The following is a 17,786-nucleotide window of genomic DNA, read 5'->3' as shown; positions in this document are numbered from 1 at the left end:
AAGAGAAGTGCTGAGAACTAGTAATTATGCTCCAGGACATGACTCTCAGAATAGGTCTCCAATCCTCTAAGCCTTTCTTGGGCACTATGAAGGATATAGAGTATCTACCCAATCTTGACTCTTCTGGCAGCATGGATTCTATGGCCTGAATTTATACCCATCTTCGGATTTTGGCTGAGCTCCTGTTTGCTTTCTTCAGGTTCATAGTCTGTCGCACGCGAGACACCAGCGCGCCGACAATCCGGCGCAAGAAAGAAGCGCACTACGGAAAAACTTAATTTTAAAGAGCTCCGAAGCGGGGTGTGAGTGGGGAACCCCCCCACTTTACTGCATAGTGTTCGCGCTGCTGTTGGGGGGGTTTTGGTGGGTTGGAACCCTGCATTATAGAGAAAACGGAACTTTTTCTGATTTTTTCGGGAAAAGTTCAGTTTTCTCTATAATGTGGGGGGGTTGTACCCCCCAACGGCAGCACTAACAGGATGCAGTAAAGTGGGGGGATCCCCACTCACCCCCCCGTCGGAGCTCTTTAAAATTAAGTTTTCCCGTGGCGTGCTTCTTTTTTGCGCCAAATTGTCAGCGCTGGTTTTCGGCATGCTGGTGTCTGGCGCGCGATTATCCCATCACCCTTCTCCAGGTACCCCGCCTGAGTTCACAAACCAGACTGCTAAGGTATGGGTGAATTCATGCTTGTAACCGCTCCAAATGATCTCCAGCACCCAACAGTCTGATGAGATCTGTGCCCAAGCCTCCGCATACGCCAAGAGCCATTCCCCAGTCTTCAAGGAAGTGGCTCCAGACCCATCACCATTGTGCTTTCTTGGAGGCTGAAGTGGGATGAGAAGTAGAGGTTTAGCTCCATCAAGGTTCTGAAAATCTGTCTTGATTTCTGAGATGAGGTTCATCCTGAGTACTGCCGAAAGCATCTGGAACCACAAAAATTAGACCACCTGGAACATCTCGACATTCGCGGTCTGCTTTCAGGAAAGACTTCAGTCGGTGATCAGTTACACTAACCATAAGATTCTCCAGATCCTTTCCAAACAACAATTGTCCCTTGAAAGGAAATCTGCTGAGCACAGCCTTGGGGGTGGAAACTCTCAGCCATTGCCAGATCCAGATCAGTCTTTGGATTAAGATAATATAAGCTGAGATTTTGTTCATGACCCTTATAATGTCAGAGAGCATCAGCCACATAATCTACCTTTGTTACTAAAAGCTGGGGTAAAGGCTCACCCTGCTCCAGTGTCAGCCCACATAACCTGGAATGACAAGCTTGTACCAAAAAAGAGGTCGCTGCAGCCACTCTGATTCCTAAGGCCAGCACTTCAAACTGTCTTTCAAGGCTCACATTCACTCTGTGATCCTGTATATCCTTTAAAACCATGCCTCCCTTACTTGGCAGGGAAGTGCGTTTAGGTACCTACCCCACTAAGGAATCTACCTTAGGCTGAGTGAACATCTGCTGACATATCTGTGTCAAGGATACAACCTAGCCACTGTCTTAGATATCTTTAATGAGTTTTCAGGAGCATCACAATGCTCCGTGTCTAAAACTTCATGTCAGGCTGCCAGGGAAAAGACGATGGAGCTCTCCCTCCACTGAGAATAGAGCATGGAGCAGAGTATGCTGGGAGTCCAGCTATAAATCTCACAGGGAGTCAGTGATGAGCCCTAGCAGAGCTGATGGCTAAACAGCTGATGTACCGGGGTCATCCCCCTGGTCGATTGCCACCACTGTATCTTGTGTACTTGCCTCTGTCTATGACCCTGTTTCTCCCAGCAGGGAAGGCTCATTCTGCGACCTTTCGTCTTCTGAGTCTGTTAGAAAGTTCCACCGGATCCTGACCAGCCTCTGCTGCTGAGGAAGACGTGCCATAGAAGTCCAAGCCTCCTCATGCACCTCCTGGTTCGCTGCCAGACCTCCCCTGGGGATCCTGACCAACCAAATGAGTTATCCATACCAGATTAAAAAATTCAGGAGAAAATACAGTATTAGGAAGCATATTAAATGACTCCATCTTACGTCTCTTGGGCACTGCAGCTTCCATGCTCCTATGTTTAGATAATCCACTTTTCCAGGCCTCTGGAAGGGATTTTCTGCCAGCACACAGGTCCTCCAATGTCTCCTCAGCCTTAGATACCTGAAGGGAGACTTCACGTGGTGCAAGAGCATTCTTCCAGTGTTCATCCAGCGCAAATTTTGCATGAAATGGGGGGTAAAATAGCATGATGACTCCTTTCCTACCAATGTTGAGGCTAAACAAGGTTATTTGAAGGCTCTGGAGAACTATGAAAAAAAATAATAATCAGGAAATCCAAGATAGCTACTGTGGCAGCATTTTGTCACCAAAAAATGGCTTAAGAGAAACTAAAAAAACACAGAATACAGGATTTTAGAAGTGGGGGACCCTATAGGAAATGGCAGAAACCTGCTAAACCAGGATTTTCAGCCCCCCCCCCCCCACACACACAATTTTGTCCATGGGCTGTGGATGTGACCTGGACTGTGGATGTGCTACAGTTCGCCTAAGCTCTCTTTAAAAGTAGCTGGATCTGGAGAAGAATCACTGCCTCACTGGAGCTGTCCTCTAATGCTGAAATCTTCGGACCGCCAGTCGGATTGAAGTCTGACTGATCCTTGACCTCTACAGACCCCTGAACACGAAAAGAGAGAGGCAAAGCACAGCTGTAATCCTGAAGAGCCCTGCTGAGCCTCCTGTGGGAGTCTAATAGCCTGCGCTCAAGCCTCTGCAACCCATTAGGCAAGCAAAGCTTCTAGGGGACCTGATCCTGAGCTTCACAACAATTTCTGCAGGCTGGCCAACAAGTACCACAGAGGGATTGGTCTGTCAGTTACAGATCAAGTCTGCTTCTTCTTCACACAGGCAGAGCTTTCCCCTCAAGCTGAGGAGCCCTGGAGCACCGAAAACTGTCAAAAACGCAGAGAAACACAAAAAATAATTAAAAAATATACAGAGAAGATCAGAAAAACTCCTCCTGGCTCATGTGCTAAAGGAAAAACTGAAGGGTGCAGTGGAGCTCTCTGGTGTAGGAGGAGGAATCAAAAACCTGGAGTGGATTTCTTCTGCATAGCTCACATGGGGAGAATGCCTTATTGTCCAGAATGACACAGCTATTGCACTAGAAATGTTTTTAGCATTGATTTTATTTAATCTTATTTTGATTATATTATTTATATGTTTTCCATTTTTATCTTGATTGTTTGATTTGGTTATTATTTGCCTCTGACACAGCCTTTGGGTGAAATGTGTCCACATCAGGCATACATTGTATTAAATTTTTTTTTGCTCCTGAAAAAAAAATGAAGATCTTGAGCCCTCCATTCTATTACCCCTGTATTTGTATGCCTTCAAAGAATACACTTCCCAAGATGGCCGACGGGGCAGCTAGCTAAGCGTCCCGATTAGACCGAGAGCGAGTACCTGTTTGTTTTTTCTTCCTTCGCGGTTTTTCCTTATCCAGTAATGCCGAAGAGAAGGGGACGAAGTGCCGCTGTAGCCTCGCGGCACCCTGACCCCGCTAGACTCGGCAACATCGAGGAACTAATACGCTGGATGCAGGAAGTGTCGGCGGTGGCGTCGGCTTCCCCGCTGGAAGCACTCGTTGGTGAGCAGGATGTGGTCTCCCCGGGCTTGGAAATATCGTTAAGCCCCGACGCCAGAACACCACTCCCTCTTCCTCAGCATATCAGCTCCCCTCGGACAGCAGAGCCATCTGAGGTTGATGAGCTCCTGTCCAGTGAGGCTTTGGTCACCGAACAGGGGAGAATGGATGTGGACTCCTGTGTTGTGAGTCCGGCAATGGCTGAGGCTCAGAGCAGCAAGAGGGAATGCAGCTCCCAGGAGAACAGCATTCAGGAGGAAAGGTCAGCTATAGCTAATTTTTCTATACAAAAAGTACAAACTGTTGAAATAGAGAAACCCAGAGAAATAACTCTTGAGGTGATATGGGATCTGGTGGCAGATTTGGCAAAATCTATAAAACCTCAAATTTCCCAAATTGAATCAAAGCTAAATATCCATGAAACAAATATTAAAGCTTTACAAACAGATTTTCAGGACCTTAAAGATTCAAATGCTGCCACTAAACAACTTAGTGAAACGTTAATGAAAGACAATATAAATATGAGAAGAAAATTGGAAGCCTTAGATAACCTTTCTCGTAATAACAATCTCAGGTTGATTAACTTTCCTAGAGTGGCAACAATATCTCCGAGAGAGATGATAAAAAGATATATGGTAGAAATTTTGGATATTTCAGAAGAACTGCTTCCACCTTTAACTCAGGCTTATTATCTGCCTATTCGGAAAATTGAAGGACAACATCAAAAATATTAAGAACCACAACAACTACCTACAGAGGTCCAACAGAATTTAAATGTCTCACTGATATTAGAACAGTCGGACAAGGAAATTGCGACACCAGCAACTTTACTTCTTACTGTTGCCTTGGCACCGGATAAAAACTGGCTGCTGAGACTTTTCTTTAAAAACAAGTCAAAAGATTTTTTGGGATTTAAAATACAAATATTTCCAGATCTGGCTCGAGATACCCAAAGACGTCGTAGTGAATTTCTGATTTTGAAGCCGGGAGTTATCGCTCTTGGAGCCTCTTTCTTCTTAAGACACCCATGCAAATGTGTGATACTATATCAAAAGCAAAAATATGTTTTCTTTGAGCCTATACAACTGACAACCTTTCTGTCAGCTGCACACCTGAAAGCTGGGATTAATACAATATGAGTGTTCATTATTTGATTAGGTCACTTCCTTCAGCTAAGTGTTCCTGTTTTTCTTCTTATTGATATATTGCTAAGATTTTTGTAAGGCTCACCGTTTTACATCTTGGATCCACAATATGAGGACTTGAGAAGGAGATTAAAATTATTTTTCTTTGATTATAACTATTGTCTCGCTTTGAATATGTTCTTTAATTCCTTTCCTTTCTGTACAAGTGTATACTTGATTGTTTATTTGAAAATTGATAAATAAAAATAATTAAAAAAAAAAGACTACACTTCCTGCAATGTTGGGAATTTAAGACACTGGGATCTCAAGTTCCCTTCCCATCCCTGAAAGCTCTGTCCTCATCTGCAGAAGCTTTGAACACTTTAAAATCATGAGTTCAAGGCTTGTGTGGTTAAGGCAGAGCTTGCAGGAATGAGACAGACACAGAACTCACGGGGATGGGGACAAATTTGTTCCCGTGTCATTCTCTATAAAAATGGTAATGCTTATTTATGGGTTTCCCAGAGGGCATCTTCAGCATAATTAAAATGTGTTTTAATTTCTGTGGTGGTCATACTGAAAAGTACATCTACATCCCTTTTGTGTTTAGACTAAGGAGAAAATAGCTAGCAGAATTGCTAGCAAAATATTAGCACTCTATGATCTACTTTCATTGATGGCCCTTGGTTTAGTTCTTTATTTATTTACATCATAGCCTGCCTAACTATTCCAGGTAGGTAACAAATGAACATTAGAAATAAATAATATTGATTACATGAAATAACATAACATACAGGACAGTGAGACAAAAATGAACTAGAATTCTCGCTGACCATCACTGGAAAATCAGCAAGGGCAACAGCTACAATCAGTGAATGCACAGAAAAAAACATAATAAAGTCCACTTTAGATTGGCCCCTAAAAATAATTTAATAGTACAGTGGTACCTTGGATTACGAGCATAATCCGTTCCAGGAGCATGCTCGTAATCCAAAATGCTCATTTATCAAAGCGAGTTTCCCCATAGGAAATAATGGAAACTCCCTTTGATAGGTTCCCACCCTCCACCCCCACCCCCGAGGCCAGCAGCACTGCTCCCCCCCCCCACGAGAACCAGCATTGCTCCTCCCAAAGGCCCCCCTGTGAATCGGCACCCTCTCCCCCGCGATCCGGCACCCCCCCGCCGCCATCGGGCACCCCCCGCCGCGACCTGAGGTCCCCAACCCACCCGAACCCTCTTCTTACTTCAGTGTAGCCTCTCGAGAGAACGTGAACTCTCAGGCCTTGATCATGCGCACATGCTCAAGGCCCAGCACAGGAGGCAGATCTTCGGGCACTGGCAGGACATGCTGGTGCTGGTGCGGAGGCTACACTGAAGTAAGAAGAGGGTTCGGGTGGGTTGAGGGACCTCAGGTCGCGGCGGGGGGGGGGGGGGGGTGCCGGATCTGCGCTCGCGGGGGGCGCTCGCAAATCTAGGCGTGCTCGGTTTCTGAGGCGTCAATTTTGCGAATGTTTTGCTCGTCTTGCAAAACACTCGCAAACTGGTGCACTCGTAAACCGAGGTACCACTGTACTTTGATTCAGTTAGAACAGGAAAAATATTTCCCACCAACTATCTTCCTCTGGCTCAGCTGTAGGCTGGTTCTTTTTCTGCAGAATAATTGAAGTGCACATTGTACAGTTATTCAATGAAGGAAGCCATCAAAACTCTGCAAAGAGAAACCTGGGTTGCTTACCTTCTGTAGCTGTAAAGAGCACTGGCTAGCTTGAAGATGGCAACTTCCATCAGGACACGCTTGAGGATTACGGAGCTTCTGGCTCCTGGTTACCACAAATCAGGAAGAAATTATTATTTCTAACACATGCTAGGAAATACTTATCTGAGATAATAATGTAAGATATAAGGCTTAAATAGGAGTCTCTCTCATCTGAAGAAAGGACTAATTTTAAAAGTTCATGTACTTATAATGACATTTTATCTTGGTTTAACAGATATCACAATATATAAAGATTTCAAGAGACTTCTCAATAACCATTTTCTTAGTTGATACTTTTTCAGTAAAAACATAGGTACAGTATGTATTTCTCTGCCCCCAGAGGGCTTACAATCTATTTTTGTCCCTGGGGCAATGGAGAGTGAAGTGGCTTGCCCAAGGTTGCTATAACCACTAGGCTTCTCTTCCATTATTATAAACTAAACTAAACTAAATCTTGGGTTTATATACCGCGCCATCTCCACATTTGTGGAGCTCGGCACGGTTCACAAGAATTGTAATGAGAAAGGAACTCCAAGGGAGGGAAGGGTGAAGATCGGAGAGGGGAGAATGTTAGCGGGCTGGGATGTCAGAAGAGGAGGGAGTGTTAGGTTTTTGAGAAAAGCCAGGTTTTCAGATGTTTACGGAAGGGTTCGAGGGCACTCAGGTTCCAAAGAGGGGAAGCAAGGCTATTCCAGAGCTCGATGAATCTGAAGAGGAGGGAGGTCCCCAGTTTTCCTGGGTGGGAAATGTCTTTTAGTGAGGGGAAGGATAATTTTAGTTTTTGGGTAGGTCTGGTGGTATTAAGATTTGAGGAATTCCAAGAGAGTGGAATTAATGGAGGAAGGATGCTGTGGAGGATCTTGAAAGTTAGGCAGATGCATTTGAAGTGAACTCTGGAAATTATCGGGAGCCAATGAAGCTTGGAGAGAAGCGGTGAGACGTGATCGAATTTACTTTTTGCAAAGATAAGCTTGGCCGCGGCATTTTGAATCCGTTGGAGTTTGTGAAGGTTTTTCTTCGTTAGGCTTTTGAAGATAGAATTGCAGTAGTCCAGTCTGGAGAGGATGATGGATTGGACAAGAACAGCGAAATGTTTTTGATGGAAACAGGATCTTACTTTCCTCAACATGTGTAGGCTGAAGTACCATTTTTTTACCAGGGAGTTGAGGTGGTCATTGAAGGACAATGTAGAGTCAATGATGACGCCCAGGACCTTGCTGGAGAATTCTAGCTGCAGAGTGGAGCCAGAGGACAGTGGGATTGAGGTGGGTAGGTGAGCTAATTTTGGGCCGAGCCAAAGGAGTTTTGTCTTGGTTTCATTCAATTTCATTTGGACGGTGTGGGCCAAAGATTGGAGGTTCGAGATACAAGAAGATATGTTCTCTGAGAGATTGGTGAGGTTCGAGTCAGCCTCGAGAAGGACAAGGATGTCATCAGCATAGGTGTAAATTGTTTCAAGGGGGGATAGATGGAGGAGTTTTAGAGAGGTCATATAAATGTTGAAAAGGATAGGAGATAAAGGTGAACCTTGCAGGACTCCACAGATTGTGTGAAAGCTGCAGTGATTGCTCCTCATATTCCAACTGTTCAATAATTTTCTCTGATATTATCTGGTTTGTCTAACTGCTGTCCTTTGTATGTAGCTTCCTGCACTGTCCCTGAATAATCTCTCCTTCTTTACACTCACCCCAGAGTTATGAAATCTGCTTTATTGACTGTATCCAGCTCAATACAAATGTTCATCGAATCCTCAGTGCGCTGGGAAGATAATAAAGAGATTCTGTAACATCATATTAGTGTGAGCATCTTATCTCAGCAACCTCAGCCTACACCAGCAACAACAACCTTACCTTCTCTGGGAATGGCTTTGCATTACATCCCACACCAGCATGCAGTAGTGTGTTTTCAACCATGCCATCTTCTAAGGGCCGGTGTTTGATGTCTATTTTTATATGTACAAAATAATGGAATGCTTAAAAATAATTGTTTCTTCACTTGTAAAGTAAATTTATAACCATCAACATCTATACGCGAGTTGGCTAAATTAGTGCAAAACTGGGATCTTCCAGTTATTGCAAAGAGAAGTAATCTTTTTCATAAATTGTTGACTTCCAGTTCTTTTCAACATAAATTTTAGGACTCTTCTATTCAGACTGAGTAGACTTCTGTATTATTTTTAATGTTCAAAGAATTATTTGTTTGACCTGAAAGCTTCCTTCTTTCAGTTTCCAGTTCAATTATATATATCAAGTCATGAGACTTCATTTTTAACTGTCTAGCTTAGCCATCACAGCAAGTCTACCAAAGAAAGCTGTGATTTGTGGCTTCTAACATAAGCTGTTACATAGACATCCAGAGTTTAGACATAAGGTATACTAGTATGTTTGTTTCCAGGGGAGGGGGGGTTAACCTCTAGTTTGCTACCTTTGTTTTCATTAGCTGACAACTAGATTCTGAGGTTATGGGGTTAATACTACAAAAATACCAATTTCAACTGCTTCTTCAGCACTGGACATGGATACCAGCTTGAATAGAAGATATATTTCCATTAGTTACTACTGTTATACTTTTAATTATATAAATAAAATTCCATGATGGCTTCAGAAGGAGTTGAAATCAAAGAGATCTGTGATTCCTTACCATGAGGTTTAGCTGGCTATTCTGAGTAGAGATGGATAGCTCAATAGCAGAAAGCTGAACTTGCTCCCAAGTTTCTGAAGTCATTTCCCAGGACACATCTTTAAATACAAACAATACAGTGACATAAATCAATTAGTGGAAAAATTATATATGGGACAAAACTACAGAATATGGAAAAACTAGCTTTATAGCCCGTTACATTAACGGGTGCTAGAATATATGTGTGTCTGTCTTTATTTCTTTCTCTCTCTGTCTCCTTAGCTGCTTTTTCCTGTCCATTCTCCCTTATTTTTACCTCCCCTGTGTCCACCACCACCCCTTCACTGCTCCCCTTATCTAGCAGCAGCCCTTACATAGAAACATAGAAACATAGAAGATGACGGCAGAAAAGGGCCACAGCCCATCAAGTCTGCCCACTCCAACAACCCTACCCCCTTGAATTTACCCCCCTAGAGATCCCACATGTGTATCCCATTTCCTTTTAAAATCCTTCACGCTGCTGGCCTGAATCACCTGAGGTGGAAGTTCATTCCAACGATCGACCACCCTTTCGGTGAAGAAGAACTTCCTGGTGTCGCCATGAAATTTCCCACCCCTGATTTTCAGCGAATGGCCTCTTGTGGCAGAGGGGCCTTTAAAAAAGAAGATATCATCCTCCACCTCAATACGGCCGGTGATATATTTAAACGTCTCTATCATGTCTCCTCTCTCTCTACGTTCTTCAAGTGAATATAGCTGCAATTTATTCAGCCTTTCTTCATACGGGAGGTCTTTGAGTCCCGAGACCATTTTGGTGGCCATTCTTTGAACCGACTCAACTCTCAGCACATCCTTTTGGTAATGTGGCCTCCAGAATTGTATACAATACTCCAGATGAGGCCTCACCATGGATCTGTACAATGGCATTATAACTTCGGGCTTCCGGCTGATAAAACTTCTTCGGATGCATCCCATCATTTGTCTTGCCTTTGATGAAGCCTTCTCCACTTGATTGGCAGTCTTCATGTCTTCGCTAATGATCACCCCCAAATCACGTTCCGCCTTGGTCCTAACTAAGGTTTCACCATTTAGTGTGTAAGTTTTGCATGGATTCCTGCTGCCGAGGTGCATGACCTTACATTTTCTAGCATTGAAGTTTAGCTGCCAAGTCGAGGACCAATGTTCCAATAGAAGTAGGTCCTGCGTCATACTGTCTGGTAAAGTGTTCTCACTTACTATGTTGCATAGTTTGGCGTCATCGGCGAATAATGTGATTTTACCCTGAAGCCCCTGAGTCAGATCTCCCACAAATATGTTGAAGAGGATCGGGCCCAAGACCGAGCCCTGAGGCACTCCACTGATCACCTCCGACGTTTTTGAAGGGGCACCATTTACCACCACTCTCTGAAGTCTACTGTTTAGCCAATCACCGACCCATGTAGTTAACGTCTCTCCCAGTCCCATTGATTTCATCTTGTTCAATAGTCTGCGGTGCGGAACGCTATCAAAAGCTTTACTAAAGTCCAAGTAAACGACGTCCAGGGACTCACCCACATCCAGTTTCCTTGTTATCCAGTCAAAGAATCCAGTCAAAGAAACCTCCCCCCTGTCCATCAGCACCTCTTCCTGCTCCCCCTGTCCAGCAGTAGGCCTCCCTTCATTTTCCCCCCCCCTGTCCATCAGCACCTCTTCCTGTTCCCCCTGTCAAGCAATAAGCCTCCCTTCCTTTTCCCCCCCCTGTCCATCAACACCTCTTTCTGCTCCCTCTGACCAGCAATAGGCCTCCCTTTATTTCCCCCCCTGTCCATCAGCACCCCTTCCTGCTCCCCGTGTCCACGAGAGTTAGTACAGGGCCGGTGTCTGCCATTCTCCCCAGAGTCCTTGCGCCCCCCCCTTCCCTTCCCACGGACCTGACTACCTACCCGGCGATTCAAGCAGCGTGTGCAGCAGTCTTCACACGCTGCTTCAGGTCCTTCTACTGCCCTGATTTACTCTGGCACGTCCCTGATGACATCATCAGAGACGCAGCAGAGCAAATCAGGGAAGTAGAAGGGCCCGAAGCAGCGTGTGAAAACTGGTGCATACGCTGCATGAATCGCCAAGGTAGTCGGGTCCGCGGGAAGGGGGGTGAGCGGAAAAGGACTCGGACTCCTGTGGTCTGTCGCGGAGGGTGGCCAGGCTCCATTTCAGCCGCAGGGAAGGCTCACTGCCCCAGCTCCTTACCCGTCCGCAGCCCGGGCCAGGTCTCCTGCACTTTCTCAGCGGCCCAGCTTACTCGGTTGTTTGTTTTTTTTTGTTTACCTGGCCACTCCGCTTCCTGCATTCGCTGCTCTCCGTCAGTGACGTAATAAGCGCGCATGCGCACTTGTCTTGCCACATCCCGACAGAAAAGGGATCAGGGAACACGCGAGGCAAGTGCGCATACGTGGCTAGCATTTTATTATTTAAGATTGTGATTACTTATGATTCTAATTAATAAAAAGATTGATGCTAAGAATCCAGATATAACGAGCAGAGAGAGCTCAAAAACAGCATAGCTAAAAGATATGTCAGTACCATATGACTATTCTGTGTTACAGAGCATTAGGGGGGAAAAACCCTCCAATACAGTAGAATTCCAATTAACTGACACAACCAACTGCAAAACAATCCCCCCTCCCACACCATTAACCTCCACTTCAGGCCCCACCCATCCTCGCCAGGCTAATGTCACTGCTACCCCCCCCAAGGCCACCGGCACTGTTACCCTTCACTTCAAACTACCCCCTCTCCAAAGCCACCAGCGCTGCTATTCTCCACTACAAACCATCACCCCCCTACCCAAGGCCACCAGAACTGCTCTCCTCCCTTCATGTCCAAGATGATCGGTGCCGCTGTCCACCTCCTCTCTCCACTGACTGGCACTGTGCTTACCATATGCGAGCTAGTGACGAAAGAGCCTGTCTCCAATGTTCTATGCTGGGCTGCTGGGGGGCCTTGAGCATCTGCGCATGCTCAATACCTTCCAACTCCCAATCTCTCTGAGTTTCTCATGAGGTTTTCAGAGAGGGCGGGAGCTGGAAGGCCTTGAGAAGGCGCAGACGTTCAAGTCCCCACAGTGGCCCACTGTAGAACATCAGTGGCAGGCTCTTTCAGCACCCGCATGTGTATGATAAGCACAATGCTGGCCAGAGGGAGGAGGGGGTGAATAGCAGCACCAATTATCTTGGACGTGAAGGGAGGAGAGCAGTGTCGGTGGCCTTGTTGTGTGTGTGTGGGGGGGGGGGGGGGGGAGTTTGTAGTGGAGAATAGCAGTGCCAGTGACCTCAGGGAGGGGGATTTGGATTGGAGGGTAGCAGCACCGGTGGCTTCAGGGGGAATTTAGAGAAGAGAGTAGCAGCTAAGTTGGCCTGTTGGGGGTGGTTGGAGTGGGAGAACAGCAATGACAGTGGTCTTCAGGGAGGGCTCAAATATAAAAACTGAGAGGGAGGAGCAGGGCAAGCACTCACAACACAATCAAATTCTGCAGGAATCTAATTTTCCCTCTTCAGCCAGAAATCTCCAATAAAAGTATTTCTAGCAAGTACCAGTCATAAATCCACAATAAATGTATATATACCAAGTTCCTGCCTAATAAAACCAGAGATTTGTGAGCTGTGTTAGCAATGAAACCTATCTTCTGTACTTCTGTACTTTTTGCCACGACCACTCCTGTACATTATGGTGTCGTCTTTGTTTGACACAGATGTGTTTGAACAATGTCGGTATACAACAGAGATGTCCTAAATGCAAAATGTGTTGTTGCTCTAAAGACTATTTAGATAGACATATGCAGTTGACACAGAAAAAAGAAGTGGAGTGTTTATCTAAAACACTGAGTCAGAAATGCGAGTCCTATGTGAACGAGAAACATAAATGTAAGGGTAGGATGTGTAAGCTATGCCGTGAACCCCTAAGCGAGGATGACAAACACTTATGTTTTATGACCCCTATCGGTAAACTTGAAACATCTGAAAAGTATATTTTTTATGACTGTGAATGTATGCAGGAAACAGTGTGGCATGTTCCTAATTACATATATGCGGAGGACTTGTACAAAACAAGAAAATGGGAATTCAAGGGTCTTGAGTGTATTTCCGCCTTTATACATATTTTTTGTGACGCAAAATTTAAAGACTATATCTTCATAGCACATAACGCCAAAGGCTATGGTAGGTATTTTGTTCTTAGCTAGCTGTTAAAGGAAAAGATGGACACAGGCCTGTTGGTTCAAGGTGGCAAGCTTTTACAAATCACAGTTGAATCTTTAGCTATTCGTTTCATAGACTCTCTAAATTTCCTACCTATGAAACTTAGCAAACTTCCAAAGGCCTTAGGTTTTCTAGGCTATAAGGGCTATTTCCCGCATTTTAAAAATACATTTCTCTCTCCATATTCATGGTTTCAGCAATCGTGGCTTCAATTATTTGCGGTTTTTAGCTTGCTGGCTCCTCCCCCCCAATTACATCAGCTTCCATAAAGAAATCGCTGATTCCAAGCGTTTAGAGAGAAAATTGCTGATTCCCAGCACTTTCTTCACCGTGTTTTGCCTCTCCTTCAGGAACAGGCCAGGTCTCCCAACATGTTATTCATGGCTTCAACATATTCACGATGGTTTTTAATAGAAAACAGCAAATAATATATGAAAAAGTTATTTGCGATTCTGTTAATCCCCTATCACAGCGAATACAGAGGGAGAAGTGTACTTGGGAAAATTAAGACTATTTGCGGCATATGCCAGATATGAAGCATTATGGCGTAGGAAACATGATGCCTGAAGAAAAAGAGAAATTTTTAAAAATGGTACATGGACAACCATCCAATACGTTTGATTTGCAAAAAAAACTGGCTTATTAGTGTCAACAGGATGTGTCTATTTTGCGACAGGCCTGTGTTCTCTACTGAGATGAAATCATGAAAATGACAGAGAAAGATGTAGTTGTAGAATGAGAGGGTGCTTCAGAAATTCCAACGAATTGTTTAGACCAGGGGTGCCCAAAAGGTCAATCGCGATTGACCAGTTGATCCTGATCGACCAGTCGATCCCAAAGGCAACGTGAGTTGATCGTGGAACCCATCCCGGGCTCCGCGATTGACTCACATTGCCTTTGCATTCTCTCTGTTCCCTGACGCCACAACAGGCCAGCAGCGACTACAGAAGTGCCAGGCAAGCCAGCCTCCCCCCTCCCTCCGTCAGAATTGACGTTAGGGGAAGGCTGCTGGCCTGTTGCGGCGTCGGGAAACAGGGAGAACTCGGCGGCAATGGCGGTGGTTTGGGGGCCTGTTCCCAGACGACAGCCCAGGTGGTGGCTTGGGGATAAAAAAAGGGGAGACAGAAAGACAGACAGAAAGGAAGAACAGGAAGACAGAAAGGGGGCATGGAGACAGAAAGAATGAAGGGGGAGCATGGAGATAGAAAGAATGAAGGGTGGCATGGAGACAGAAAGAATGAAAGGGGGGCACGATGACAAAAGGAAAGAAAGGTAGACATGGAGACAAAGAAAGAAAAGGGACAGGGAGACAGAAAGAAAGACAGCAGAGAGAAAGAAAGTAAGAAAGGGGGGCAGGGAGAAAGAAAGTAAGAAAGGGGAGGGGGAGAAAAAGAAAAAGAAAAAGTTGGACTCGTAGAAGGACAGAGATGTTGGTTGGGGAATGGAATGAGGTCTGGAGAAGACGAAGCATGCAGGAGGCAGAAAGGAGGGAAGAAATATTACATGCACAGTCAGAAGAAGACTGCAACCAGAGACTCATGAAATCACCAGACAACAAAGGTAAGAAAAATGATTTTATTTTCAATTTAGTGATCAAAATGTGTCCATTTTGAGAATTTTTACCTGCTGTCTATATTTTGCACTATGGCCCCCTTTTACTAAACCACAGTAGTGGATTTTAGCGCAGGGAGCTTATGAGCATCGAGAGCAGCACGGGGCATTCAGCGCAGCTCCCTGCGCTAAAAACTGCTATTGCAGTTTAGTAAAAAGGGAGGGGGTATATTTGTCTGTTTTTGTATAGTTATTACTGAGGTGACATTGCATATTTTAAAGTCATCTGCCTTGACCTCTTTGAAAACCACCCCAAATATAAATAATAATTAACATTTTCTGTGCGTATAGTGTGCTTTGTGTTTTAAAAATTTTTTATGGGGGGTCACGTGATGTCGAGCTGCTGAGCAGACGTCGGTGGGGTAAGCTCCCGATCCCGTTCCCACCATCAGCTGTTTTTCGACCCCGGAGCGCCGCGATTTCGCCCCTGCATTTCGGCGATTACATCGCTGCCGCGTTTTAGAGGTGTTTTGAGGAGTTCGGGGCTTTATGACCAGCAGGCTGCCCCGCCGGGAGAGAGATCGCGGCCGCGTGGGTGAATCCAAGATGGCCGACCGCGAGTCTCCACCGCCGCTCCCGGCGCCGACCGCGTGGGTGTCCGAGATTGTGGCAGAGGTGAAGCTGCTGCTGGAGGGATCCCTGACCTCAAAACTACAGCCTATCGTGGATAAATTGGACTCTGTGGACACTCGGCTGGAAACGTTGCAGGGAGAGTTTTCCTCCTACCAGCAGCGTCTCACCACTCTGGAAGATCAAGTGCAGCACTGTGAAGGGGATCACCAGCAAATGCGGGCTCAGCTTGTCGCCATGGAAGCTAAACTTGAGGACCTTGAGAACCGGTCTCGCAGGGGGAACCTGAGATTGATTGGCCTGTCTGAATCTGTGAAGGATGGTGAGCTCCATTCCTTTCTGGAAACCTGGCTGCAGCGTTCTTTAACACTATCCACAGCGCATGGTCCCCTGAGAATTGAACGCGCGCATCGCTTGGGCCCGCTGGGTGAGCCTGGCTCGAGAGCTCGCACGGTCATACTCAAGTTATTGAACTCAGCCCATAAACAAGAAATTCTGCGAGCTATTCGTACTTCGGGACCCCTGATGTATGACAACTCCAGGGTGCTGTGTTTCCAAGATTATTCTCCTGCTTTGCAAGCCAGACGGAAGGAATTCACCCCCATTTGCTCCCAGCTGTACCAGATGAAAGTTCCTTTTGCTCTGCTGTATCCTGCCCGCTTGCGGATCAGACATGCTGGTCAGACCCGCTTCTTTACTGTGGCGGCTGAAGCTCTACGATTCCTACATTCCATGCAGGCACCAGACCCGGCTCCTTGACTGCTTTGGAGTTCGTTCTTTGTTGTAGGTTGCAATAGTTTGATGCACAGAGCTCTGGGTACTGCCTCAGCTTGTTATCTCCTGGAGGCCTTCGCACCTGCTGGCCTGCTCAGGCGGGGGCCTGATCGTTGCAGTGCCTGCTTTTTGCTGGCCTGACAGCCTTGTTCTGGAGCCTGGGGCGATGGACTGTTCTGGACTTTTGTGGGACATTTCTTTTTCTTCTTTCGGGGACTGTATGGATGGTGGGGGGGGAGAGCTTGTTGGTGTTGAAGGGGATGCTATGTTCTGTATTGGAGGGGGGGGGGGTACGTCCTTCTTGCAGTTGTTGACCGGTTGAGGGAGTGGTGTGTATGAAGAGGATACGGGTGGGAAGGTTTGCATGCGGGGTGGGTGGTTTGGGTGGCACATATGGAGGCTCGCTAGGCCACTATATACTGTTTACGAGCATTATATTGTTCTACCCTGTAGTGGTTTATTTTGCTGCTCAACCTGTTATTGGACATCACACGTGTTCTTGGATCTGTTTATGTATGGGTTGGGTAGGACTCGGGGGCTTTCATTTTGGGTGTGTGGCGGTGGGATTGTTGTGAGGGGCTGGGGGGTGGTTCTTCTTGGTGTGGTTTATTGGGAGGGGGAGTTGGGAGCTGTTCCACAGGACCCTAGGACCACTAGTGGGTCACATGAGGGATGGGGAAGGGGCGGCGGGGGGAGGGGTGGGGGGGTGGATATGCTGGGGGTTTCTTCTGTTCTCTTTCTATTCTTTCCTCTTTCTCTTTCTTCTTCTTTTCTTTTTCTCCTTCCGTATTCCTGGTGCCCTGTGGCTGGCTTTTATCCTTTGGTGGATGCTCGGGTCTAGATTGAGGTTCTGGGAGCTGGTCGCGGGCTGGGACGGCCTTGCTCTCGGTTTTCTTTCTGGATTTTTGCCTGATTTTTGTCTATATCCATTTTCTTATGAAGCCTCTTAGATGTATTTCTTGGAATATAAATGGTGTCACTTCGCCTATTAAACGACATAAGATCTTGAGAGCCCTGAACCGTCAGAGAGCTGATTTGGTCTTTCTGCAGGAGACGCATCTGTCAGCAGCGGAGCATGCTAAACTACAGACCTGGTGGGTGGGTCAGCATTTGGGGGCACCTGCGAGCAATCGTAAGGCCGGGGTTTTGATTTTGATTCGGAAGGGGCTACCCTTTGTTATTCAACAGCAGTGGACGGATCCTGGTGGTAGGAACATCATAGCCAAGGTACTATTTAATCATAGGCCCCTGATTCTTTGTAATGTGTATGCTCCTAACACTTATGACTCTCGATTTTTCTCCTCACTTATTCGCCTTCTGGGCCAACAGTCGGATGTGCCATTGCTCGTGGGGGGAGATTTTAATTGTGTTCATGATCCCTTGCTGGATAAATCAATTCCTGCTCCCCAGGATCGGATGCAGCCTACTAAAGGTATTTCTTTACTTTGTTCCTCCTTGGACGTTATTGATGTTTGGCG

At 45.9% G+C, this 17,786-nt stretch overlaps 1 protein-coding gene across 5 annotated transcripts in view; it reads right to left on the bottom strand.

Annotated features, from left to right (window-relative positions):
• Window positions 1–17,786, bottom strand: part of AGK (acylglycerol kinase) — a 518,819-nt gene that overhangs the window by 20,027 nt on the left and 481,006 nt on the right. For all 5 annotated transcript variants that reach the window (XM_033958385.1, XM_033958387.1, XM_033958383.1 and 2 more), the window contains 3 exons: window positions 9,146–9,243; window positions 8,193–8,263; window positions 6,485–6,569 (listed from right to left, as the gene is read on the bottom strand). In XM_033958385.1, the coding sequence (XP_033814276.1) occupies window positions 6,485–6,569; window positions 8,193–8,263; window positions 9,146–9,243 (254 nt within the window). The remainder of the gene's footprint in view (window positions 1–6,484; window positions 6,570–8,192; window positions 8,264–9,145; window positions 9,244–17,786) is intronic.

This window comes from Geotrypetes seraphini, chromosome 9 (genome assembly GCF_902459505.1).
Source record: "Geotrypetes seraphini chromosome 9, aGeoSer1.1, whole genome shotgun sequence".
NCBI classification, from domain to species: domain Eukaryota; kingdom Metazoa; phylum Chordata; class Amphibia; order Gymnophiona; family Dermophiidae; genus Geotrypetes; species Geotrypetes seraphini.
Note: the sequence above shows the minus strand (reverse complement) of the source record. Positions and strands in the feature narration are given on the sequence as shown.